This window comes from Erinaceus europaeus, chromosome 13 (assembly GCF_950295315.1).
Source record: "Erinaceus europaeus chromosome 13, mEriEur2.1, whole genome shotgun sequence".
In the NCBI taxonomy this organism is placed as follows: Eukaryota; Metazoa; Chordata; class Mammalia; order Eulipotyphla; family Erinaceidae; genus Erinaceus; species Erinaceus europaeus.
Genome location: NC_080174.1, coordinates 72349600 through 72377521, shown reverse-complemented (window position 1 = coordinate 72377521; position 27922 = coordinate 72349600). Strand labels below are relative to the sequence as shown.

The 27922-nt window shown below is 41.3% G+C and overlaps 1 protein-coding gene across 1 annotated transcript in view; it reads left to right on the top strand.

Annotated features, from left to right (window-relative positions):
• Positions 1-22056, top strand: part of NDC1 (NDC1 transmembrane nucleoporin) — a 53298-nt gene extending 31242 nt beyond the window's left edge. The window contains exons 14-18 of the mRNA XM_007534193.3: positions 504-554; positions 2027-2090; positions 4630-4730; positions 15071-15231; positions 19673-22056. Coding sequence (XP_007534255.2) covers positions 504-554; positions 2027-2090; positions 4630-4730; positions 15071-15231; positions 19673-19736 — 441 coding nt within the window. The 3' untranslated portion in view covers positions 19737-22056. The remainder of the gene's footprint in view (positions 1-503; positions 555-2026; positions 2091-4629; positions 4731-15070; positions 15232-19672) is intronic.
• The last annotated feature ends 5866 nt before the right edge of the window (positions 22057-27922 follow it).

Below are 27922 nucleotides of genomic sequence, written 5' to 3'. Positions count from 1 at the left end.
ATTGGTTGAGAGAAGAAATGACTTGAAGGCCACTTACAGCCTCGAGGATCTCTTGGCCCTATAGGCCTTATGTAGTGCATTGTTATTAATTCATATTTAAGTCATTTGGGGTATGTAACTTTCATCCTTAGTATTCATAAAAGTTTCCTCTGTAAATGTCAACTATTAGAAAGTCTCCTCTTTGAAGGATTTATCAGATTTTTTTTTTTTTTTTGGCTATTAAGAGAATGAAAGAGCAGGAGAGTTTCAGAGAATTGAGAAAATATGATTTTAGAAATTATCACAAGAACTACTTTATTCTAACAACTTGAGTTAATGTAACCTTTGTCGGTTTTTGAGTTAATTTATAACACAAAGATATTTTCTTGTGTAGTTTATTGTGAATGTTGTTCTTTTTCTGTAAGTTTTTTTTTTTAAGTCAATGTAAGAAAGAACTTGAAAATACATATTATGTTTGTGTAGAGTTGAAAACTAAATGTTAATCATTGTTTTCTCTAATTCAGATTAAGAATTTCTTGTCAAAACGGGTGCTGATAATGTATTTTTTCAGCAAGGTAAGAAGTTGTTACAAAATTGGGGATGGGAAAGAGGAAATGAAATAAGAAATTAAGTAGCAGATAGGATTTGATCTCTGAATGTTTACTTTGACAGCTTTACATAGTGCTTCACTAAACCTCCGTTTTGCTACCCTCGACACAAATCTCAGTAGCTTGGTTTTAACTAGGCTTACTGAGTCTCTTGGTTCCAGACAGCTTTGTGCAGATACACACCCCCTTCCTGCAAAATGAGCTCTTGTCAACAGCTTGCAAGACTGTCTGGTCCTTTATGGCTCATTGTCCTCTAGCATCTTTGTGGCCAATTTGATGTTCAAAGAGAGAGATGATTGTGCTGGGTCATAGTAATTAAGCCAATGTCAGATAAAAAGTTATAATCCAGGCCACAGAAAAATTTACTTTGAACATTCTCTGTCAGATCTTTCAGCTGCCACAGTGGAGTTAAATATCAACTGCAAAAGCTGAAGATTCCTTCTTGTTTTTACAGACTGAAGTTGTTAATTGCTTATCCTCTGATGGGCCAAAATTTTGCCTACCTGTAGTGGAAAGAGTTTCAGTTTTGTTTTATTACTTTAAATCTAGCATCTCCCTTTCTGCAGATGTCTCCACATTGGCTAGTTTCGTATCCAGAGCCTTCAGATGGAAGTTTGTAGTGCCAGACACTGGTAGGGAGAGATTTGAGCATTGATAGCTTTGGATATTTTTAGGATACAGATACACATAACACAGAGTCACTTCAAGTTCTTGAATTCTTTTACTATGCTAACCTAGGACATCTTGTCCAACTACCACTTTTGTCATCCCCTCCCCCAATACCCTAGACTCACCATTGGAAAGAACTTGGGGGAAACTCAGATCCTTAAGGAAGGTGCCTTATCTCCCATTTACATTAAGTGGAGTTGCCTGAAACTTAACTTTGTGCTTTATTTCAAGAGTATGTAAGCGGGAGTCGGGCTGTAACGCAGCGGGTTAAGTGCACATGGCGCAAAGCGCAAGGACCAGTGTAAGGATCCCGATTCAAGCCCCCGGCTCTCCCCCTGCATTCTCTCAAGTCATCTTTACTAATCCTGAAGTGGTTTGAGCATATAAGTTTAGTCAAGACTGAATTGTGTGGAACTGTACCCCTCTTATCTTGTAGTCTTGTTCATGTTTTTTATTTTTAAATTAATAACAATAAAAAAAGAAACAAGACTGGACATGTTCGGGGTGGTGTGGCCGTAGACTATATTTCTTACTTTAAGTGTAGAACATACAGAGATTTCGAGACTTGTAAGGATCACACAAGAAGTTGATGACAAGAATGCTTAATTGCAGTTGAGTCATATCTTGAAAGGATTTTATATTTTGATTCTTGAGAGGCAGCTATGAATTTTTTATTGTTACACTCGTATACGTAGTTGATTAGTTGAAATAAGAGTCTGCATAGAGGAACTTATCTAAATGTGGTGTTTTTGTTTTGTTTGTATTTGTAGCACCCAGAGGCCTCCATTCAGGCTGTGTTTTCAGATGCTCAGATGCATATTTGGGCATTAGAAGGTAAGTAGTCTCACTGAGCTGTAACTGATTGTAATTATCAATAAAAAATGGAATCATTCATGAAAGATCACTCTGGATTTTTATCATGGACTTTGAATTTCTCAGATACATTCTTAGATTTTTTTTTGGTCTGTTTTACAAATCATTTTTCTTATTCAGGTATACCTTAATTTGGATAGAAAGTCTTCTAAGCAGTTGCATATTAAAAAAACAAACAGGTTGGGAATTAGCACACCTGGTAAAGTATGTACCTCACTATATGTAAGTGATTGGGTTCCAGCCCCAGCACTTCATGACAGCTCTGTGGATGATGGAGTGACGCTAAGGTGTCTCTTCTTTCTATCTCTTCCTCTCTTCTCTTGCACACTCTCTCCCCTTAAATAAAACGAGTGAAAAAAATTGGACTGGGAAGCAGCACTGTATTATGCCCTGTGAGGCCTTGAGTTCATTGTTGGGACCTTATTGAAAATAGAAATAATAATAATAAAATAATAATAAGAAAAGACCCAGTAATAATAAGAAAATAATAATAATAAGAAATAATAATGATAATAATAATAAAAGACCCAGTAAATAATAAATGTTTTAAACTAGCAAACTATGCTGATCCAGCTTATTTTAACACACTTAAATATTTAACTTAAATATGAAAAGTTAAATTTTTTATAAGTAAATTGTTTTGTTTTCTTTTTTTTTTTTTAGATTATCTTTACTTATTTACTGGATACTGACCGTCAGAAATCAAGTGGGAAGTGGGAGTTAGAGAGAAAGAGAGACAGAGAGACACCTGCAGCACTGCTTCACCACTCGCAAAGCTTTCCCCCTGAAGGTGGGGACTGGGGGCTAGCGTTTAACCAGTTGTACCACCACCTGGCCCCTATTTTCATCGTATAGATACTGCCTTTGCAATGCCTAAATCCTAAATGACCGGGAGTCGGGCGGTGGCGCAGTGGGTTAAGCGCAGGTGGCGCAAAGCGCGGGGACCAGCGTAGGGATCCCGGTTCGAGCCCCCGGCTCCCCACCTGCAGGGGAGTCGCTTCACAGGCGGTGAAGCAGGTCTGCAGGTGTCTATCTTTCTCTCCCCTCTCTCTCTGTCTTCCCCTCCTCTCCCCATTTCTTTCTGTCCTATCCAACAACAAAGCAACGTCAACAATGGCAATAATAACCGCAACGAGGCTGCAACAACTAGGGCAACAAAAAGGGGGAAAAAGTGGCCTCCAGGAGCCGAGGATTCATGGTGCAGGCACCGAGCCCAGCAATAACCCTGGAGGAAAAAAAAAAAAATCCTAAATGACCTTTCTTTAAAAAAAAAAATTATTGATTTACTTATTCCCTTTTTTTGCCCTTGTTGTTTTATTGTACTTATTATTGATGTCATTGTTGTTGGATAGGACAGAGAAATGGAGAGAGGAGGGAAGACAGAGAGGGAGAGACAAAGAACACCTGGGCACCTGCTTCATTGCTTGAAGCGACTCCCCTGCAGGTAGGGAGCTCTAACCTGGATCCTTACATAAGTCCTTGTGCGCTTAACCCACCATGTGCGCTTAACCCACTGTGCTACTGCCCAACTCCCTAAATGACCCTTCTTATAGGAGACCTTTTCTCACCACCCTGTGAAAAGTGCCCTCAAAGTGTCCCTCGACTCTCTTATGCTTTCTTCTTAGCACTTATCCCTGCACAACACAGTAATATTTAAAACTTCTTTTCCTGGGAGCCAGGCAGTGGTGCAGGGGTTAAGCGCACGTGGCGCAAAGCGAAAGGACCGACTTAAGGATCCTTGTTTGAGCCCCCAGATCCTCAGCTGCAGGGGCATTGCTTTACAGGCAGTGAAGCAGGTCTGCAGGTGTCTTATCTTTCTCTTCGCCTCTCTGTCTTCCCCTCCTTTCTCCATTTTTCTCTGTCTTATCCAAGAACAGTGACATCAACAACAACAATAATAACTACAGCAATAAAACAAGGGCAAGCAACTAAAGGGAAAATAAATAAATAAATATTAAAAAAAAGAAAAATGTAAAAAAAAAAACCCACAAAACTTCTTTTCCCCCACTAGAACATAGAGGCTTTCATCTTATTTAGGACATCTACAGTTGAGCACTTTTTTTTTTCAGGGCTTATTTCAACCTTTTGACAATTTTTCTGTTGTTTTACCCCTTCTCTCTTTTTATATTTATTTATTTATTTATTCCCTTTTGTTACCCTTGTTGTCTTATTGTTGTAGTTATTATTGATGCTGTTGTTGTTGGATAGGACAGAGAGAAATGGAGAGAGGGGGAGAGAAAGATTGACCTGCTTCACCACCTGTGAAGCGACTCCCCTGCAGGTGGGGAGCCGGGGGCTCAAACCGCTATCCTTACGCCGGTCCTTGCACTTCATGCCACATGTGCTTAGCCCACTGCACTACCACCCGACTCCCTACCCCTTCTCTTTTTTATTTAAAAGTTTATATCTTCAAAATACCAGCCTTTTCTCAAATAGATGTATAACATGTAATCTTGCCTAATTTTAATCCACTTGTAACTTTCTTTTCATTTATCCTAAGGGTTGTCTCACTTAGTAGCAGCATCATTTACAGAAGATAGATTTGGAGTTGTTCAGACGACACTACCAGCTATTCTTAATACTTTGTTGACACTGCAAGAGGTAGGCAACATAAGGTGTGGGAGGGAGAGGTCATAGGCCCTCAGGCTTTCCAGTTTGTTTATTAACACACCGTATCTATTGAGTAACAGAAAGCAAGTTTATTGTTAAAATAGTGGTATTGCCCTCACCCCTAGAGAATTGCAACTGACCGATGATAGAAACCTTCATTTATAAGTAATAATGTAATAGAAAGTATACAAAATCTGTATGCTATGCCTGTGGTATTGAACAGATTTTTAAGATACTGGAATTCTGTTTATTGGCGTATGTTTGGGTTTTTAGCACAATTTGTTATGATGAGAAAGCATACTTCACTGTCCAAGCACACTTCTCATTATCACCTCCTTGAAATCTTAGCTATCATTATCTTTTGAGTCTTTTAAATAATATTTTAGTGAATTTATCATTTTTTTAAAATTTATTTTCCCTCTTGTTGTCGTTTTTTATTTTTGTTGTTGTTATTGATGTCATTGTTGTTGGCTAGGACAGAGAGAAAGAGGAGGGGAAGACAGAGGGGAAGACAGAGCTTCCCACCACGTGTGCTCAACCTGCTGTGCTACTGCTGGACTCCCAAAACCCCTTTCTTCCTTCCTTCCTTTCTTTCTTTCTTGTCACCAGGGTTATCACTGGGGCTTAATGATGGCAGTGTGAACCTACCACTCCCAGCAGCCATAATTTTTCTTTTTTTTTTTTTATTCAGGTAAATTAAACTTTTCTTGAAAACAAAACATGTTAGGGAAAGAGAGAGAGGTAGAGGGGGGAAAAAAACAGGACTGAAAAGTGTTCACATGTTAGTTCCCGGAGAGAGAGAAAGGGAAGAGAGACGAAGAGGGTTACAGTCAGGGTCAAAGAGAGCCATAATTTTTTTTCTCTAATTGAATAGAATAGAGAGATATTGAGAAGGGAGGGAGAGAGAAAGATAGACACTTACAGGCCTGCTTTACTATTCATGAAGTATCCCCTGCAGGTGGGGAGTGGGGGACTCGAACCTGGGTCATTGTGTGTGGTAATACGTGCACTTAACGGTTCTCCACTGTCTGGTCTCCTTTGAGTCTTTGTGTCCATTTTCGTGTGTGTGTGTGTGTGTGTGTGTGTGTATTACTTGAGCCAGACATGGGGTATGTTTCATTATTTATACTCTTTTCCTAGCTATCTTTCTCTAAAGAAGTAATTTTCTAGTATTTTTTTTTTTTTCCCAGAACTTGTAACAACAACAGTAGCAACATTATACAAATTGGTATTATCAGGATTTGGACATATCTTTGGTACTTTTTTCGTTTTTGTTTTTTGTAAATTACTCTGGCTATGCATTTATAAAAATAAAATAATGGGGCCTGGTGGTAGCACACCTGGTTGAGTGCCCATGTTGCAATGCACAAGGACCTGGGTTCAAGCCCCCCTCCCCCACCTGCTGGGGAAAAGCTTTGTTAAGTGGTGAAGCAGTGTTGAACATCTCTCTCTCTCTTTCTCTCTCTCTCTCTCTCTCTCTCTCTCTTTCTCTCTCTCTCTCCTTCCCCTCTCATTCTGGCTGTATCTAGCTAATGAATAAAGATTGAAAAATTTCAAAAACAAAATAAAATAATGTTAAATGCCTTACAGTTTACAGACTGATTCATATGACCCAAGTAACTTGAACAGCCTCGGACTGTTCAAATTCTGCATCTTTAGAGAGAAGGAAAGAACGAGAGGCACTAGTAGACTCCTGGACATTCGTGGAGCTCCCGCGGGCGCTGGCCCCTGTTTTCATGTAGTGCTGGGGATGGAGCCCGGGGTCTCATACTCCGTGCTGTGTGCACTCTACCTGCTGGTCTGTCTCTCACTCCTTCATTGTTTATATGCTTATTTTTTGATCCTTGTAACTATGTTGTGAAATAATTAAAGAACATTATTGAACTCTACTTTCAGATAAGGCAGGCTTGCTGCTGTGGTGGGTTATCTTTCTCTCTTTTCTGTCTATTTCGGTAGAGACAGAAATTGAGAGGGAAGAAGTGTTAATGAGAATGAGAGAAAGAAAGACACCTGCAGCTTGCTCCACCACTCATCAACCTCTTACCCCTTGCTGGGGGGGGGGGTTTGAACTGGGGTCCTTGTATATTGCAATGTGTACACTTTCCTGGATGTGCCACTGGTGGACTGTTTCACTACCTACACATAGGTCTTGTAGGTAGTAGCACTGGAACTTTAACCTGAGTTAATTCCAGGTAGTTGCTAATGCAGTATGCCCAAGGGCAGATCGAAATCTTACTCTTTCCGGGGTATACCGGATGTGAGGGCATTCTGACTGAGACACCACTCACCCCAATGATCGCCAGTGTTGATGCAGCTGATCTTGCTGGCCAGGCGGGTGTCTCCTTCTTCCCTCACTCCTCCACATGTGTCCCTCCCGAAGCTGCGTGTTAGGCTTTAGAGGATGACCTTCCCCAAATAGACGGACCAATCTTTGGATGTCTGAGTAGCTGTACTCCTCTGCTAGAACCTCCAAACAAGCTCTGAAGCACCTACCATCTTGTCCTGTTGGTCCCCCTCCTCCCCATCTAGGACTTATTTTCAGAAATAATGTTTCTTTTTTTCTATAAGATGGAAATATTGACAAGGCCATAGCATAAGAGTGGTGCAATTTCACACAATTCCCACCAGCAAAACTCTGTAGCCAGTCCCCTCCCTTGAAAACTTTCCTTCTTTATCCCTCTGGGAGCATGGGCCCAGGGTCACTATAGGATGCAGAAGGTGGAAGGTCTGGCTTCTGTAATTGCTTCCCCACTGAACATGGGTATTGATGGGTCGATCCATATTCCCAGCCTGTCTCTTTTCCCTAGTGGGGCAGGGGTCTGGGAGGCAGGGCTCCAGGACACATTGGAGGGGTCGTCTGCCCAGGGAAGTCAGGTTGGCATCATGGTAGCATCTGGAGCCTGGTGGCTGAAAAAGAGTTAAGACAGAAAGCAGAACAAATGGCCTGGCCTGTGGCATGTTCATTTACATTAGACTCAGAATGTGTATGTGTAACAGAAAAAGATTCTTAGAATAGCACTCACCTTTTACTATGTAATGCTCTTTAAAATTTTTCACTCTATTTCATTAGTAGTTGAAATTGACTTGATCTCATGACCTTATATTAGAGGTATCCTTCTTCTTCTGAAGAAGAGGTATCCTGTTCTTTTAAAATTATTTATTTATTTATTAATGAGAAAGATAGAGAGAGAAAGAACCAGACATCACTCTGGTACATGTGCTGCCGGGAATTGAGAGTCTATTGCCTTAGCCACTGCACCATCTCCCGGATCATTAGAGGTATCCTTTTCTGTTTTTTTGTTTTTTTTTTTGCCTCCAGGGTTTTTGCCTGCATGGCCCCATGATCTTTTTTTAATCTTTTCTTTCTAGATAGGGAATGAGAGACAGAGAGGAAGAGACAGAAAAGTAGAGACACTACTGTTTCAGTAGTCAAGAAACTTTCCCTGTGCAGGTGTTCCCATGTGGTGCCCAGGGCCACGAACCTCGGTCCTCATGCATGGTACCAGCATGAGTTACCTTCTGGAACCCACCACCAATCCCAGCAGGACCAGGGCCTCACACACTTGTGACTCACTGTTCTAGGCCTCTTTTTCATTCAGAGACTGGAGTTTCCTCAGTGCTATAGCACCTCCCATCTGCTGCCAGGGCTCAAACATTGCCCTACTCAATGAACTATCTTTGTAGCATAGACTTACTCTGCACCCAAATTACTTTGTTTTCGTTTCCCACGCCATCCAAAATTCAGTTTTGTTTTTACAGTCGATTATGAGTAGATAGGATAAGGAAAGAATTCCGTCTGTTTGGTTACAGTTACTCATACTTTTGATTCGGAAGATAAGAATCACAGATGTCAAAAAACAAACAAACAGAAAACCACCAGGCTCTCTCTACTTTGAAATAGGGTGGTTGGAACGGCGAGTACTTTTGAAGGGCAGGCATGGATTTTGAGGGAGAGGTAAAAGAAGAGAATAGGACAGTCAATTTGGTGTTTGGCTTCTGAGTATAAACACTACCTGCACAGCCCCTGTTGTGAGACCTGTGGCCTCTGTCCTTTCCTACCGTCACACCACACCTAGTTTCTTGGTCATACCCACAGGCATCAGATTTTTCAAACTGTCCCCCAGTCTTTCCTCCTTCACTCCACAGCCTGAGGTTGATGCAGCACCTGTGCATTGTCCACATGGACGGCTGTGCCCACCCTGGCTGCACACTGACTTCTTTGGCTTCCTGCTCTTTACCACTGTTCCATAGACTCTGCTGCCTGAACTTGTAACTGTTGCCTGGGCCTCATGGTCTCTGGGTTCCTCTACTTGCACTGCACGAAAGTCCAGTTATTACATCCTCTGAACCACAGTCCTGAATTGTTTTGAGGCTAGAAATCCCTTTGGAATTTTTTTTAAAAGATTTTTTTTTTTTTATGTATTTATGAGAAAGATAGGAGGAGAGAGAGAAAGAACCAGACATCACTGTGGCACATGTGCTGCCATGGATTCAACTTAGGACCTCATGCTTGAGAGTCCGATGCTTTATCCACTGTGCCACCTCCTGGACTACTTTTTTTTTTTTTTTTTCTTAACCAGAGCACCGCTCAGCTCTGATTTATGGTGGTGTAGGGGATTGAACTTGGGACTTCAGAGCCTCAGGTATGAGAGTCTGTTTCCAGAAACATTATGCTATCTCCCCCAGCCCTGGGAATCCCTTTGGCAGTCTGATGTAGCTCATGGAATTTTCCTGAGAAAAATGTATTTTAATGCATAAAACAAAATCCTCAGTGGGCAGAGGAGACAGCATAAGTGTTATGCAAAAGACTCTATATAATAATTGTCATCATTATGAAGGAGTGGTAGGATTACCAGAACTTCCAGATAAGTTCAGTAGTACTGTAATACAGGGTCCTGGTGGTCTTTGTTGGTGAGAAGGTCACAGGGACTGCTAAGGCTATCGAGACTTGCTGCTCACATTCACTAAGCACTGAATTTTCGAGGGGTGGGTGGTGGGGCACTGCATATATAGTACTATGCACGAGAACCGAGGCTCAAGCTCCTGCCCCTACCTGTAGCAAGGGCGATTCACAAGTGGTGAAGCAGGTCTGCAGCTTGCTCCTTCTCTGTCTCCCCTTGTCCTCTTTGTCCTATCAAATAAAATGGAGGGGAAAAATAGCCACCAGGAGCAGAGCAGTGGATTCATAGTGCCGATACTGAGCCCCAGCAACTGGAGGCAAAAAAAAAAAAAAAAAAAGAGCTTTGAAGACAGATGTGCAGTTTTTTTTTCTTTTTAAAAAAAAAAAAATTATTTATTTATTCCCTTTTGTTGCCCTTGTTTTTTTTTATTGCTGTAGTTATTGTTGTTGTTGGTGTCGTCATTGTTGGATAGGACAGAGAAATGGAGAGAGGAGGGGAAGACAGAGAGGGGGAGAGAAAGATAGACACCTGCAGACCTGCTTCACTGCTTGTGAAGCAACGCCCCTGCAGGTGGGGAGCCGGGGGCTTGAACTGGGATCCTTGCGCCGGTCCTTGCGTTTGGCGCCACGTGCGCTTAACCCGCTGTGCTACAGCCTGACTCCCAGATGTGCAGTTTTTATCCCAAAGTTCATCCCCCCTGAATTTTTTTTAATAGTTTTTCTGTTTTTTAAATGAGTGAGTGACCAGAACACTGCTCTGTTACATAGGGTGTTGGGGATCAAACCCAGGGCCTCATGCTTGTAAGCCGCAGCTGTAGCACTGAGCCACCTCCCTGGCCCCTCACACCCCCTGGATATGACTCATAGATCTGTGAGCCTCTGCAAGAGCACATTCTCCAAGGCATCCCTTTCATGCCCTTGCCTTTCCTCTATACTCTCTTTGTTCTTAATATTTCCATGTGATTTAGTGTGTTTTTTTTTTTTAAATCTTTCAGCTTCCTAGAAGTGTGTGTACATGTCTTTTTCCTGGCCACTTTAAATCTTATCGTTACAACATTTTACTATTAATTTCTTCAAATTCTTCCCACATTCTTTGTTTTTACCCACATGGCAAAACTCTAAAGGTCAGTCCTGTATCTACTACCCACCCACCCTACCCATCCTTTTGCCTTTATTTTCTGCCTTCACCTCATTTCAGATCGTTGGTATTACTGTCCTTAATTATTACTATACTTTTTAAAAAATTTCCTTATTGGGGGATTAATGGTTTACAGTCAACAGTGAAATACAATAGCTTGTACAGCATAATATTTCCACATAACAATTCATCCCCACTAGGTCCTCCTCTGCCATCATATTCCAGGACCTGAACCCTCCCTTCCGCCCCAGAGTCTTTTACTTTGGTGCAATACACCAACTCTTTTTTCTTTTAAATTCCCACTAGGATTATTGTTGGTGCTTGGTACTAGTACTACAGATTCACTGCTCTTGGTGGCCCCATTTGTTTCCCCCCCTTTCTATTTTATTTGATAAGACAGAGAGAAATTGAGAGGGGAGGAGGAATTAGAAAGGAAGAAAGAAAGATTGAAATCTGCAGACCTGCCTCACCACTCGTGAGCTCCCCTGTAGTCAGGGAGCAGAGGCTTGAACTTGGGTCCTTATACATGGTAATGTGTGTGCTCAGCTGGGTGTGCCACCACCTGCCCCCTCCTGCTTCTTAACAGATTTCTCATTCAGCTAACTCCAGCTGTTCTATTCTTCCCATGAGCCATATGCTCTCATAACAATGTGGTTCTGGGAGTTGGGTGGTAGCGAAAAGTGCAAGGACCGGCATAAGGATCCCAGTTCGAGCCCCCAGCTTCCCACCTGCAGGGAGTCGCTTTACAGGTGGTGAAGCAGGTCTGCAAGTGTCTATCTTTCTCTCCCCCTCTCTGTCTTCTCCTCCTCTCTCCATTTCTCTCTGTCTTATCCAACAATGACAATATCAACAATAGCAATAATAATCTACAACAATAAAACAAGGGAATAAATAAATATTTTTAAAAACTTAAAAAAAACAATGTGGTTCTGTTTTCTTCTCCCAGATAGATCTTTTTTCCCCGTTCTTTTTAAAATTTAATCATAGAAAGCATAATTTAAAAGTCAAGTAGCACTGAAAGTATTATGATTTAAAAAGCAGTGGGGATAGGATATGAGCAGAATATTCACCAAAGAAGATATACCAAAGCCCAAAAGACATGAAAAAATGCTTCATGTCATTGTCAGAGAAATGCAAATAAAGACAACAGTGAGATACCACTTCACAAATGCTGGAGAGGTTGTGGGGGCAAAGAAACTCTCCTGCCCTGCTGGTGGGAATGTAAATTGGGTCAACCCCTATAGAAAGCAGTCTGAACTCTTGGGCTAGAAATGGACCTACCCTCTGACTGCACACATCCCAAGGATCCAAACACACCCATCTGAAAAGTTGTGGATGTTCACAGCAGCACAACTTGCTATAGTCAAAACCTGGAAGCAGCCCAGGCATCCTACAACAGATGAATGGCCAGGAAGGCTGTGGTATGTATACACTGTGGAATATGATCCTATCTTATTTAGAAGCCTCGACTGAGTGTTAAGGTAACCCTAGAAGACCTGAATCAAAACCGAGAATATTTGGCCTTCCCTCTGATACCTGACTTGAATTCTTAGGCTCTCAGGAAATAGAAATCCACTAGAGGCTAGTGTGGCCTAAGGCAAAGTTAATTAGAACATAAACTATAAGCACCGAGGATGACACAGGTGTTAGTCCCCAAGTTGACTCTCTCCCAGGTGAGTCAGAGTTAGGTTTTCGACCTGCTGGCAGTGTGGTGCTGTTGACGAATTAACCCTTAGGATTGTCCAGTCAGGAATAAGAAGCTGTTTTCACACAGAGTTTGCCCGTCTACACAATGCTTTTCACAAGGCACCGTCCTGCCACCTCAGGAAGGTCACGTAATGGTCAACTTGGGAGTTGATGTAGCCTGGCACTGGCACTCGGTGCACATCCAATTCACTTCTGGTAACACGTTCAATTAATTCAATGCCACTGAAAAATGTTGACATGTTAAAGCTCCCCACTTGGCAGAGAGCATCTTTTTTCTTTTTTTTTTTTTCTTTAACTTTATAATTGATGCCTTTTCTTGCCCCTCTTTTGCCTTTAACAGATTTTTTCTTTTTTTGTCTGCCTCTGCTCTGTAACCCACATCTCAACACTGTTAAAACTGTACTTTAATTGTCCGTTTCTCTTTTTTTGTCTCTACTATAGCCTGAGACCTTGTCTCATCTCTAATCTCTGACTTGATACTTGGCAGAAAACAGCTCCTTGGATGGCTGCTGGGTTGCTTCATGTTTGATTCAGTGGAGTTAGGATTTAGGGATCAGAATTGAGTGATAGTTCTCGTGTAGTGGGTTGATTATAATGGCCCCAAGGTTTTGGTTTTGAGAAGAGGCAGGGGCCAGGATATGGTGTGACTCGGTTATATTCCATTTTATCTCCATTGACCTAAAAGGGATACTTGCTCTGAGTAACGTGTGAGTTCTAAGTATCTCTGTAAATGAAGGCAAGTGTACAGTGCAGGCATCTGGACGTTACTAAGAGACAATTGTATGGAACTATTCTGCTCCTTTGTTTGACTTTTCCATATCAGTAACACCAGCCATTTCCCTGTGAATCATCAAGCACTGTATGTGAAAGGAAAGGAGAGCCTTTCAGTCTTACAACCACTCAGAGGTCAAAGAGTGGAGCAATGGATATGCTAGAGCAGTTGTTCCACTCGCAGGCCAAGCAACAATTATTACAAGGGATTGGTGAGTCCACCCAGACATTGCTGCCAGCCCGACAGTTTGTGCCTGGCATTTGAAGCTGTTTTTCATGCTGTATTAGTTAGTTAAAATGTAGGTTCATTTGAAAACTTTAATACTGAGTTCATGGTGGTTTTTTATTCCTTCCATCAATGGATGGTGAATAGGTATTGGCTTGTTGAGTTCTACTTTGTCTTTCGCTCATTTATTGGATAGAGATAGAGGGAGTGACCATCTAGGGAGTAAGAGAGACACCCACAGCACTGCTTCACTGTGAAGGTTTCCCTCTGGAGGTGGGGACCAGGGGCTTGAACCTGGGCCCTTGTACTTTGTAACATGTGTGCTCAATTGGGTGTGCCACAGTCCGGTCCCCACAATGTATTTTTGTCTTTCTGCGAGAGCATTATACACAAAAGGTTGGACACCAGAGTCCTTTTTAATTAATTAATTTATCATTGTCCGGGCTTCATTGCACTAAGCCGACTTTTTCAGGTAGAGGGAAAAAGGGAAGGATACTAGAGCACTGAAATGGCCCCCTGGTGAGCTGAGTGTTAGACGCGAGCCTGGCTCTTGTGCCCTATCCAGATAAGCTATCTTGCCAGCCCTCCTCCCCCAACCCCAAATGTTTTTAAGTCCACAATATACTGGGGATGGAACCATAATGGTTTACGTTTCCATTGTCTTGAAACAGTTTGTCATTTGAATATCTTAGGAATTATTTCATCATTACTCATCAGTGATTCCCAATTGTGGTAAAAAGACAGACTGATTTGCAAAGAGCAGTAGTATTGCATCACCTTTCAAGACAAAGTAGATACGTCTGTATGTGCGGCTTTGTAGCTTTCAGTGAATACAATTGCTAGTTCAAAATTTAATATTTTTCTGCCCACAGTGAACATTTCCAGTGCGTTAAATAGTGATTGTCAATTTGTTCAATAGAAGCATAATGCAATCCACATATGAAAATTTACATTTTCTACTAAATTAAAAATATAGTTCTAGATGTTTTACTTGGTATATAGGAAGTATTGTTTTGTCATTTGACAAAAAATAGAAAATTTAAAAATTATTCCTTAATCTTTAAAAAAAATTTTATATTTATTTATTTATTCCCGTTTGTTGCCCTTGTTGATTTATTGTAGTAGTTATTATTGATGTCATGGTTATTGGATAGGACAGAGAAATGGAGAGAGGAGGGGAAGACAGAGGAGGCGAGAAAGAGAAACACCTGCAGACCTGCTTCACCGCCTGTCATAAGCAGAGTAGGATATCTTTATCTTACACCCTGCCTTTGATTTTCAAGGTTTGACTTAGGTGTTTTAGAGAACAGGTCTGTACTTGTCCTTGGTAACAGCTCAAAGGACTGATGCTCAAATGACAGAACCTGAAAGGAATTTGACTACGCTTTTAAATAAATGAATCTATCTCTCTCTAGGTGAAATAAAATCTTAATCCTTTGAACTAAGCTGATATTTTTGATAGTTTGAACCAGTGTGTGTGTGTATATATATACATATATATACATATATATATAATTATATGTGTGTATGTATGCATATATACGTGCACACACACATAATTATAATTTCTCCCTTCCTGTTTGGTCTAGGCAGTTGACAAGCACTTCAAGCTTCCTCATGCTTCCAGTAAGCCGCCTCGGATATCAGGAAGTCTTGTCGACACTTCTTATAAAACATTGAGATTTGCGTTTAGAGCATCACTGAAAACTGCCATCTATCGAATAACTACTACATTTGGTGAACATCTAAAGTAAGTTTATATGTTTTGACTTATAGTAATACTTCACTCTCAGGAGTTCTGCTGACAAATGGAACTATAAAGGCTCACAAGTTGAAAGTGTTCTTATGAGACTCTGATGAGTACTGGAAGTGACTAGACTTACTGTTTATATCTAAAATGTTGGCCTATAATATAAATCTTAGGGCCTTTGAAATTGACAAAAGAGAATTAGAAAGTTTAAAAGAAAACAAGTGTGATATATATATATATTTTAACTAACACATCCTTAAGGGAGAAATAAGCAAAATACTGAGTGCCATGCCCCAAACATAGTATTATCTAAGACCTATAAAAAGTCATTTATTTTAGTTAGCATATTTATTATCTACAGAATATTTCATAAATGAGCTCTTAGTGTTTTTTTGAATCACTCTGGAAAACTACTAACTCCTCCTCATCTTCTCAGAAAGAACCCTACAAATGCTAAACCTGTTTGTTTTGTTTCATTGATGTTTGTTGCTCTCTTCTCAAGAAATAATCTCACGAGACAGGATAAGGGAGACTAGTTTATTAGGTAAACTGTGTTTATTGTAATTATAACTAAATATTAAATGTCAGGAGAGATTGCTGGGCTTTTTACTCTGAAATCCACAAACAATTTAGAGCTTCATCATACCACCTGCCTTTATAAACAGCGGAGTATTTCCTCTGACATCCATGGTGCTAGGGCAGCAACAGTAACAAGTTTTTATGGATCATTTCTCGTCTTTGTGAGCGAATGAAGTAGCTTTCTATCCTTACAAGCTTTATCCCCTTGTTTTAAACAAACAAACTCTCTTCATTGAGTGCCTTCTCTGTATAATGTGCTTCTGCACCCTTTAACACAATAACTGTATGGCTGTTTAAATTTCGGTAAAGTAAAATTAAAAATCCAGTTTGTCACACTTGTCATAGTAACGACATGTGACGAGTGACTGCTATGTTAACTACTATTGGTATAAACATTTCCTCCTCCTCTCCCTATCTCCACCTACCCTCTCTACTTCTGGGAAAAAAAAAAAAAAAAAACATTTCCATCACTGGGGGCCAGGTGGTGGCGCACATGTCCTGTGCACCCAGGGTTCAAGCCCCTAGTCCTTACCTGCAGGGGGAAAGCTTCGCGAGTGGTGAAGCAGTCTTGCAGGTGTCTCTCTCTCTGTCTCTCTCCCTCTCTATCATCCTCTTCTCTCTCGATTTTTCACTGTCTCTGTTTAATTAAGAAATAAAGATAGTAATTTTTTTCCCCATCATTGTAAAAAGCCCTCTTGAATATTACTTTTCTAGATAATACTTGTAACATATCTTATATGGGATTTTTTTCTCTCTTCATTTCTCATGGAACCTGTGAAGTAGAGTATGATTTTTTTTCTTTTTTTCTTTTTACCTTCAGGGTTATCGCTGGGGCTCGGTCAAATCTACTGCTCCTGGAGGCTATTATTTACCATTTTGTTACCTTGTTGTTGCAGTTGTTATTATTATTGTTGTCATAGCTGTTGTTGTTGGGTAGGACAGAGAGAAACCGAGAGAGGAGGGGAAGGTAGAGAGGAGGAAAGAAAGACAGACAACTGCAGACATGCTTCACTGCTTGCGAAGCAACCCCCTGCAGGTGGGGAGCTGGGGGCTCGAACTGGGATCCTTACGCAGGCCCTTTGCACTTGGCGCCATGTGTGCTTAATCCACTGTGCTACCACCCAGCCCCCCCCCCCCATAGAGTATTATAATTTCTATAGGGAGGAAAACTATGACTCAAACAAGTCAAGAACTTAAAGTTTGGTAGTGTTATATCACAAACAGCGTAATGTAGAAGTCTTAGATATAAACCTCAACTCAGCTCTCCTTGCTTTCAAGACCCCATCTTCTTTCCTGTACACTAGACTGCCCCTACTGCATGTACTGACAGCTTGCCTTCAGAAAGTACAAGTTGGTGAATTTGGTCAATGAAATAGGTATGGTGTATACTGATGGGAGAGGGAAAAGAGAGAGAAAAATAAGTAGGGATATCCTAGGTAAGAAAGGAAGCTATAGGGCAAGGGAGATAGCATAGGGTTATGTAAAGAGCCAGTTAAGCCAGAGGCTTCCAAATCCCAGATTCAATCCCCTGCACTACCATAAGTCAGAGCTGATTCATGCTGTGGTAAGAAGAAGAGGGAGGAGGGGACGGAGGAAGAGAGAAAAAGAGGGAAATAAAGGGAGATATATAGATGACTTTTTTTTCCTCTGAGAAGAAAGATAGTTTATGAATACACTTAGATCAGTGGGGTTGGTAGAGACTATTTTATGCAGCTAGGGAAAGAATACAAGAGTTGGAGTTAACATTTGGGTTTGTGTCTGTGTCATTGATTATCTATGATTGCTGGCAGGTTATCTAATGCTTTTTAAAATTCCTTTATTGTGGAATTTATGTTTTACAGTATACAATAAATATGATAGTTTGTATATGGATAACATTTCCCAGTTTTCCACATAACAATACAACCCTCACTAGGTCCTCTTGTCATCATGTTTCAGGACCTGAACCCCACCCCCAACCCACCCCAGAGTCTTTTACTTTCTAATGATTTACATAAGTAACTTGACTAAGATTATGCAGGTAGTGAGTTGGAAGACCAGTATTTGAACTCCAGTCTTTCTGACCCTGCAGTTGGACCTGTAGTGTTTACAATCTAAATCAGAAGGCTGTGTTGTCTCCCTAACCTTTGAACCTTTCAAACACAGATTAGCCTGCTGTGAGAGGCTAATGTATCCGTCCCCCTTTATTCCATTTGCTGTTGAGAGGTAAAATTGGATTGGACAGATATGAAATCTGTGCTATGCATTATCAATTATGATAGCAACTGATATTACTGTTTGACAATTAATTTATTCGCCAGAGTGCCATTCCTGAGAGCCAGGCAGAAGTAAAGCACACTCATGGAGTGTGAAAATTAAAAGAGACTAGTAGCTCACTGGAAACACCCAGATTCAATTCACACCTATTTACCTTAATTTAGGCAAATTTGATTTATTGGTTTCCCAGCCTATCATTTATTAAAATGTGAGGGGCACTAGGCACAGGGACTGGGAGCTGGCTCACTTGGTAGAGTGAACACTTGATCATGCATGAGGACTTGGCTTGAACCCCTGGCCACTATGTGGAGTACCACACAAAGGGGGAAGCTTCCCAAGCGGTGGATCAGTGATGTGGTGACTTCCCTCCCTCCCTCCCTCCCTCCCTCCCTCCCTTCCTCCCTTCCTCCCTCCCTCTCTCCCTCCCTCCTTTCCTCCCTCCCTTCCTTCCTTCCTTCCTTCCTTCCTTCCTTCTTTCCTCCCTCCCTCCCTCCCTCCCTCCTTCCCTTTCTCCCTTTCTCCCTCCCTCCCTCTCTCTCTCTCTCTCTCTCTCTCACCATCTGTCTGAAAGGAAAACAAACAAAACCAAATCTACCAGAAGTGGTGGAATTGTGCAGGCACAAGGCACTCCAGTGCAGCCCTAGCTGTGAGAAGTATATATATACATAGGGTCAGGCAGTAGCATAGAGGGTTAAGCGCACGGAGCCCCAGCAATAACCCCGGAGGAAAAGAAAAGAAAGATAATATATCCAAGAATGCTAGCACCTAGAGGGAATCTGTGTGGTAAAATACTTGCAGTGGTTCAGTTAGAGAGCGGCCCCACACGGTTAAGAAAGCAGGTGGATCAATATATAAGGGTGTTTGGGAGTGGTAGCCTTCCACTGTGTTATAACTTCTGAGTGTTATTGTTTGGTATTGGATTTTTATCACTTGGTGATGTGTTCAACAAAGAGGAAAGCAGACTCTTATTGTCTCCCATTTTTGCCCTCGAAGTTTAAAAGGTACTTTTATACTGGTCTCAGTATATATTTATCCTAATTTGGTTGTGTATTTTTGTGGGGTTGAGGATGAGGGAAGAACTCAATTTCCCATCCGAGACATAACTTAGGTTCAAAGGGAAAAGTAAATCTAAACCACCAAGCTTTTACCTTTTGAAAGTGATTAGTGAAGTCTATTGTGTTTTAACTAAACATTTTAGTTTAAAGGATTTTATATTAAAGGCAATTCAAATATTCTACCACTCAAAGATAATGCTGGAATCTGGTTTAAATAAAATAATAAAATCCAGAAAATCTACTGCAAGGCCTGGAACTCTGCACAGCAGGTTCCACAACAGAGCAGGTTAAAATCGAGGCCTTCACGTGTCAGTCTTAATTAACTTTGGTCTTTTAGAAGGTAGACGCATGTCATTACTGAATACAAGCCCTCATTAGATTAAGGTTTTTTTTTTTTTTTTTAATCCAACTTTTTTCCCAGGAGTACTAAATAAGTGAAGATTTCTATTCATTTTTAATTGTTTTGAAAAATATTGACTCTGTACTCTGTGGTTCACTTAATATGCTTAATGTAAAATAAAGCTTATGCTTTGAATTTATGTTTCATTTAGTGCTGTGCAAGCATCTGCAGAACATCAGAAAAGACTTCAACAGTTCTTGGAGTTCAAAGAATAGTTAAGTAATATAAACTGTGTTCATTACACTGCTGATACAACTACAGATGGGACAGTAAATGTTCAGCATTCTTGGATCAGAAGAAAATGGACTAATTAGATGCTTCCTTTGTCGTGGTGGTTGCTTTGAAAACTATACTTTAATGGGAGAAATCATGGAAAGAAATTCTCAACGGAATAACCGAAAACTGCCTTCTCTGTACCGATTGCGTTTTTTGTGTGTGGTATAATAAAATCTTTATTCAATTTGACAGAAGCATCTATGGCAGCAGAAATGTCTCTAACTTATAACACATAATAATAACTATAATTTTTTTTTTTTTTTAGTTTACTTTTGAAAGAGGAGAGCCAGTTCAGAGCGTAAAACAACTTGACTCTATACCTTCTTAATTGTTCTCAGTGTTTAGCTCTCTGTAAACTCAAAAGTACGCACACTTTTGGAGAATAGTTTCTGTTCACTGAAGGATAAAAATGGTAACAGTGGAGAAAATTTCACAGAAAAAAAAAATGTCTATAGGACATATTTTGTTAATCCGTTAGGTTGTGTTTTTGTTCCCAGGGACAAATTAAATTTGCATGATTGTCCAAAAAAAGTCTCAATTTACAGATGCTAACTCTGTATAAAGGAATGTGGAAAAATTCAGTTCTTAAGTTACAAGATTGAATATTCCCATTTGGTTTTCAAACGACAGTTGACCAATCTATGGATATATTTTGTATCATGCTAGTAAACAATGAGTACATGGATATTTTCCAAAGTAGTTTTGCTTTCTTTTTCTGGAACAAAACATTAAGTGACTGCAGGGCTTTTCAAGTGAGAGAAAAAGTTTTACATGAAAAACCAGGAAATTTTCCTCCCCCCACCCTTCCCCTCATCTTCATTAGATCAAATTATTTTGTGAAACTTGTTTGGCTTCCCAGAGGGTACAACCTCTACTGTATTCACTGACTAATTAAAGTACGTTAGGAACATTTTTACAGCCAGAAACAACTTAGTCATCAAATAGCAAGTGAAACCAAAACATGAGAGGGATTATTGTACTCAGAAGGACTTATGTTGTATATTCTAAAAGTGAATGAAGAAATATAATTTCTGAGATGAATTTCTTTACAGATAGAGGATTGAAAATTCTACAAGGCTAGCTTCAGACTAACATACTCCTCTGTCATTCTGTTATCTTTTTTCCCATTAATGTCTCCCCCTTTTTTTCTTTAAAGTTAGCACCATGTTGTATATGAATCTTTAATGTGTGATGTCTACCACTTGTCTGATTTACTTGGTATATTCTTTCTGTATTTTACTTGTTGCCTTTCCAACGAACTCACGCTAAATTATAAATGGATCCTGCTGGCTTTTTAAGTGTCAAGTGTTTTTGAGTATTATTCAGGCTATCGATGACTGTTAACTTTTTTAAATGTCTAAAGTGGAGTTGATCTCTTTCTTAAGTATGAAAGTTGAATTTCAAATAAGGTGTAGTTACTTCCAGATGACCAGGTGACCAGAAAATTATGACAAGGTTGACGGAGGCCTGTTAACGGAGGCCATGTTTTTAAAACCACTGAACTTCATATTTTTGGTATTTGGGGGGGGAGGGAGAAATATTCTTTGCCTCTGCTTCTGTTAAACAAATCGGATTCCTGAGACTGACCCTGGGATGACTGACTTCCTTGGATAAAATGTCTTCTTTCAGTTGTTAGCATTTTCTGTATACTTGATGTAAGTGGTGACCAGTGTGAAAGTTTCTGAGGTTTTTATCCCTCTTTCAAAACGCTGTATGCAAAGTACTGGTTCTACAGTATGTACCTGTTAGAAAGTTGGAAACTGCTTCTCCTGATCTGGATTGTCCCTTTTCACATTTCATGTTGACCATCTGCACACCGGCTGTGGTCCCAGGGCGTGCCCCGGTCACCTGTTATTAGGTAGAGCTGCTTCGCTTGTATACAGAAGTCACATCCTGACTATCAGCTCACTGATGCTATTGGAAATTATAGTGCTTTTTAAAAGTTTTTCTCTGACTGTTAGTACAAAATAGAGTTATATCAGGCCTTCCAGTGTTTGCTTGACTTTCATGGAAAGTATGAATCCATGTAACTGCTTCCCTGGAGAACTAGGAGACTGTTCTAGAATAAACCATGTATAGTTGAGTGGACATGAGTAAGAAGCAAATTGTTGCTTTGATAATTTGCTCCCTGGTAATTTTTTTTTTTTGTAATCTTTTAGTATGTTTTCCTGTATATATATACATATGATAAACTGTTTATATCCTTTTGTATATCATGGAACTAAATTGGGTAGAAAAATAAATCAATTTAAAAAATGGGATTATTAGTTGAATATGTTTACCTCTAGGCAGATGAGTTATTTAATTTCTGGTGTGCATATATTTTCTTAGCCATTTCATTTCAGTCTCAGAGTCTGCTTCTCAAGCCTGAAGTTTAACTTTTTCATAAGGTACATGCTATTGAGTGAGCTATCTCTCAGCTGAGGGTTTAACTGCATAGACGTCAACTTTTACTGTTCACTGGACCAGTTGGGTGGGTGGTAACTCAAAGGGGCCCAAGTTCTGAAAGTCTGTTATCTTGACTGCCTTCCTCATGATGTATGTGCTGAAAGCCACCTCTTTAATAGAAGTTTCTTTCCTTGCTAAGATAATACTTCTGGACTGACCATCGTTCTCAGGCGAAGTTATGCCTGTCAGCTTTCTTTAGTCTAAACTTTACTGCAAGACATTCAAACACCATATACTACCTCAACTTTTTTTATAACTTTTTTTTATGCAGAATCACTATTGTTCTGAGGGTCCCAAGGGGATAGACAAGCACATACCCCCTTTAGTCCTCAACAACCTTGGTAGCCGATTTACTGATGTGCCAGTGGGTGCAGAGCTGGCTGGACATTTACTGAGTGTACCAGGCCCAGCTGTTGGAAATAAGTCAGCCTGAACAAGACAGCTCTGATACTCGGAGAGTTTATAATTGAATGCAGTAGCATTGGAAATTTGAAGAGATGAAAATCACGGAGTGCTTGTGAGAGGTGCAAACTCTGGACTTGAGCGCAGATCCTGCTCTAGGAGGTTTGGGCTGGTTCCCAAGAGATGTAGCTTGTCACAGATGCTAGGCAGTGTTCTGAGCATCACACTGAGAAGTGTTTATTTTTAATCAGAGTTATCCGATGTAGCATGCATCAGAGTCACTGAAGGCTTGTCGAAACATGTTACTGAGCCCCACCTCCAGAGTTTCTGCTTTAGTCTGGTGGGACGCACGATGAAGTACCCAGAGGATGGTGACACTGCTCAGTGGACTATCTCATGTGCAGCGTTTTTGGGGTGAGTGTCTGAAGCGTGCTGACTGCCACTTGCTGTGAGGTAGAGAGTTCTTCCATCTGCTGATTTGTGGCAAGTTGGAAGGTATGGCTAGATCACATAGATACTGTTGGAGTGCTGAGAGAAAATTCAGTCTTTCTTGTGTTAATCTTGCGGTTGTAGCTCAAGTTCTTTTACACTGTCGTGTTCCTCCTCTTGTTTCCTCTGCTTGCTTTTCTGGCAAAACTTTTATTTTTTCCCCTCCAGGGTTATCACTGGGGCTCAGTACCTGCACTACAAATCCACTGCTCCTGGAGGCCGTTTTTCCCATTTTGTTGCCCACGTTGCGCTTATTGTAGTTGTTATTGTTGTCATAGCTGTTGTTGTTGGATAGGACAGAGAGAAATCCAGAGAAGAGGGGAAGACAGGAGAGAAAGAGACCTGCTTCACCGCTTGTGAAGCGATCCCCTGAGGGTGGGGAGCTATGGGCTCGAACTGGGATCCTTGTGCCCATTCTTGAGCTTTGTGCCATGTGCGCACTTAACCCACTGTGCTACCACCCAGCTTCCTGGCAAAACTTTTTACAGGGTGTTTGGTCTTTCCATATACTCCTTAGAGAACCCTTTTCAGATAGAGGGTGAGCGAGAGGGAGACAGACCTAGAGAATGCTGGCCAAATCCCTGATTGAAAGACATGAGCTATCCAGTAACCTAGTAAGGTTGAGGACAATGCTCTGCTCTGCTGGCATAACTTCTAAGCACTTACTTTTGTTGATCTGCACAGATGGAAGGGTGCAGTGGTTCCCAGAACCTCCCAAAACAAGGCACAAAATTCATGATTTAGGGGCCAGGCAGTGGCACATTTCATTGAGCATATGTGTTACTAGGCACAAGGACCTAGGTTCAATTCCCCCCCCCCCCTTCCCTGGTCTCCACCTGCAGGGGGAAAGCTTCACAAGTAGTGAAGCAGGGCTATAAGTGCATGCTCCCTCTTCCCTTCCCTCTCAATTTCTCTGTTTATCCAATAAATGATAAAACTCAATAAATAAATTCAGAACCTGCAAAGGGGTTTTTAAGTCCCCTTGCTTTGGGTTGGAATTCAGAAGGACTGTGCTCTAAAAGGACAAGTAGATTGCAAAAGGTGTAGTTGAGCTGGAACCCTCATTAAACTGAATTACAGTAATCTCTGCCAATGTTTCTCGGTCCCCAGAGAAGCTATCATAGTCTTCTCTGGAGGAAAACAACTTCTAGGCCTCCAGTCTACAAATAAGTTTCCAAATATAATGTCTGCACACAATTAAAAATAGCCAGGAAAAGACAAAACAACATACATGAAGCCGCAAAGCAACAAGCGATAGAGGAGACCCACGGGGGATCCAAATATATGACTTATCAGACTGATTTTACAAGTTGTCATTACTGTGTTAAATAACTTTAAAATGAAATTCTAATTTATTAGAAAACTAGAAATGACAAATATGTAATAGAAGCCACACACACACACACACATTATACATTTGAAAAATGGCCGCCAAAATTCTAAGAAAATAGAATCGCATTAAAGAGCCAGTGCATAGATTTACCTGCAGAGTAGGCGTGGGGAAGAAGGAGGTTGGAAGATGGTCAGAAGGAAATAGCTACGGGCTGGTGAAGCAGATGTTGGATAGTGTGCTGCTTGGCCTTGTGCAGGACCCAGCTTTGAGCTTGGGCCCCTACAGCCCTGAAGGAAGTTTTGGTTCTTTGGGTTCTTCCCCTGCCCATACCCCCCCCCCACCCCCGGCCCCCTGTCCCTCATGGACCATCAAACATAATGAGAAGACAGAAATGACTTCACCACTAGTGCCTAGTAAAGCAACTGGAAGAAAACTCCAAATTCAACAGTGTTCTGTCAACTTAAGACACTGAAACTATAATCTTAAGGATTTCCACTAAAATGAGATTTTTTTCAATTTTATTTATTTTGGATAGAAACAGAGGGAAAGGGGGGAGAAGGAGAAAGGTAACCTGCAGTACTCTTTCACCGCTTGTGAAGCTTCCCCCTGCAGGTGGTAACCAGGGGCTTGAACCCAGGTCCTTGCTCACTGTAATGTGTGCCCTTAACTAGGAGTGCCACCACCCCTGGCCTCTGAAATGAGAAGTAAAATGGAAGAAAACTGAGGAAGTATGAGAAGTTAAAGAATGAGCTGGAGGGAAAATAAAGTAAGTCTACCAACAGAAAGACAATCCAAAGATCTGCTGGAGGATTTATTTATGGAAGGTTTGGTGCTTCCGTAATTTGAAAAAGTCAAATTATTGGAGAAGTGAAGCCCTCAGGGTTGGGCAATGGTGCATATAATATTAAGCACAAGGACCTGTGCAAGGATCTGGGTTCGAGCCCCCGGCTTCTCACAGGTGGGGGGGAGTCAATTCACAAGTGATGAAGCAGGTCTGCAGGTGTCTTATCTTTTCTCTTTCCTCTATCCCCCTTCCCTGAGTTTTTCTCTGTCCTATCCAATAAAATGGAAAAAAAAAAAAAAAAAAAAAACCACAAACACCAGGAGCAATGAATTTGTAGTGCTGCCACTGAGTCCCAGTGATAGCCCTGGAGACAAAAAAAAAAAAAAAAAAATAGGGAGGGGCAGTGGTGCACTGGTTTAAGCACACGTAGTGCAAAGTGAAGGTACCAGTATCCTGGTTCAAGCCCCCAGCTCCCCACCTGTGGAGGGTTGGGGGTCGATTCTCAAGCGGTGGAGCAGGTCTGCAAATGTCTATCTTTTGCTCCACCTCTGCCTCCCCTCCTCTTAATTTCTCGCTGTCCTATCCAACAGCAAAAAACAAAATGGAAAAAATGGCTGCCAGGAGCAGTGGGTTCATAGTGCGGGCACTGAGCCCCAGCGATAACCATGGAAACAAACAAACAAACAAAAAGTGAAGCCCTCTATGATGACAAGAGAAAAAAAGTATATACTTCTTGTTATTCCCAGACCTTCACCACACCAGGCAACCTTTTCGTTTCATTATTATTATAACTATTACTAATTATTATTTTAACTAGAGCACTGCTTAGCTCTTATTTATGGTGGTATTGACTATTGAACTTGGGAGCTCAGAGCCTCAAGCATGGAAGGTTCTTTGCATAACCACTGCACTATCTTCTCAGTCCCCAGCCCAACTTGTTCAGATATAAAGGGAGGAGGGGGCCAGGCAATGGTGCACCCAGTTGGGTACACACATTACTATGCTCAAGGACCTGGGTTCAAGTCCCCAGCTTCCACCCGCAGGAGAGACATTTCACAAGTGGTGGAGCAGTGCAGCAAGTGTCTCTCCTCCCCTCATTTTTTTCCTGTTCTATTAATTTTTTTTAATATTTTATTTATTTATTCCCTTTTGTTGCCCTTGTTGTTTTATTGTTGTAGTTATTATTGTTGTCGTTGTTGGATAGGACAGAGAGAAATGGAGAGAGGAGGGGAAGACAGAGAGGAGGAGAGAAAGATATATACCTGCAGACCTGCTTCACCGCCTGTGAAGCGACTCCCCTGCAGGTGGGGAGCCGGGGTTCGAACTGGGATCCTTATGCCGGTCCTTGTGCTTTGCGCCACCTGCGCTTAACCCGCTGCGCTACAGCCCGACTCCCTCTATTAAATCTTTTTTTTTTTTTATTTTATTTTATTTTATTTATTTATTCCCTTTTGTTGCCCTTGTTGTTTTATTGTTGTAGTTATTATTGTTGTTGTCGTTGTTGGATAGGACAGAGAGAAATGGAGAGCGGAGGGGAAGACAGAGAGGGGGAGAGAAAGATAGACACCTGCAGACCTGCTTCACCGCCTGTGAAGCGACTCCCCTGCAGGTGGGGAGCCGGGGTTCGAACCGGGATCCTTATGCCGGTCCTTGTGCTTTGCGCCACCTGCGCTTAACCCACTGCGCTACAGCCGGACTCCCTATTAAATCTTTTTTAAAAAGCTCGATAAGAAGAAAGACTAAATAATTTTACTACTTTAGCCCCCCCCCCCCTTTTTGGAGGGCGAACAAGGGGAGACTCCTCCGTTATCACTCCTGGACCGCTTTTTCGTTCAGCTAGACAGACACTGAAAGACAGCACAGCACTGCCTTGTTCCCATAGTGGATCCTGTGTAGCCAGGGTTTAAACTTGGGTTGTGCACATGGCAAGGTATGGACCTCACTCTGGTGAGCTATTCCTCTGGCCCTACTTTGTACCTTTTCAACACTTAATGTAGGGTGGGGGAGATAGCATAATGGTTATGCAAACAGACTTCTCAAGCCTGAGACTCCCAGGTCCCTGGTTCAGTCCCCTACACCACCATAAGCCAGAGCTGGGTTGGGCGTAGTGGTCTTTCTCTGTCATTAAATAAATGAATCTAATAAAATAAAATAGGGCCCAGGTGGTGGCACACCTAGCTTAACACACACATTACAATGTATAAGGACCCAGGTTCAAGCCCTGTATTGGGGACGGCATAACTTGGGACTTCAGAACTTTAGGTTGAAACTTTTTTTACCTCCAGGATTATTGCTGGGCTGGGTGCCTACACCAGGAATCCACTGCTCCTGGAGGCTATTTTTTCCCCCTTTTTGTTGCTCTTGTTTTATCATTGTTGTGATGATTAATATTATTGTTATTGATGTTGTTGGATAGGACAGAGAGAAATGGAGAGAGACGGGGAAGACAGACATTTGCAGACCTGCTTCACTGCTTGAATTTTTTTTCCCCCTGCCTCCATGGTTATCGCTGGGACTCAGTGCCTGCACTATGAATCCACTGCTCCTTGAGGCCATTTCCATTTTTCCCATTCTGTTGCCCTTGTTATTGTCATTATTATTGTTGTTATTGCTGTTGTTGGATAGGACAAAGAGAAATTGAAAGAGGAGGGGAGGCAGAGAGGGGGAGA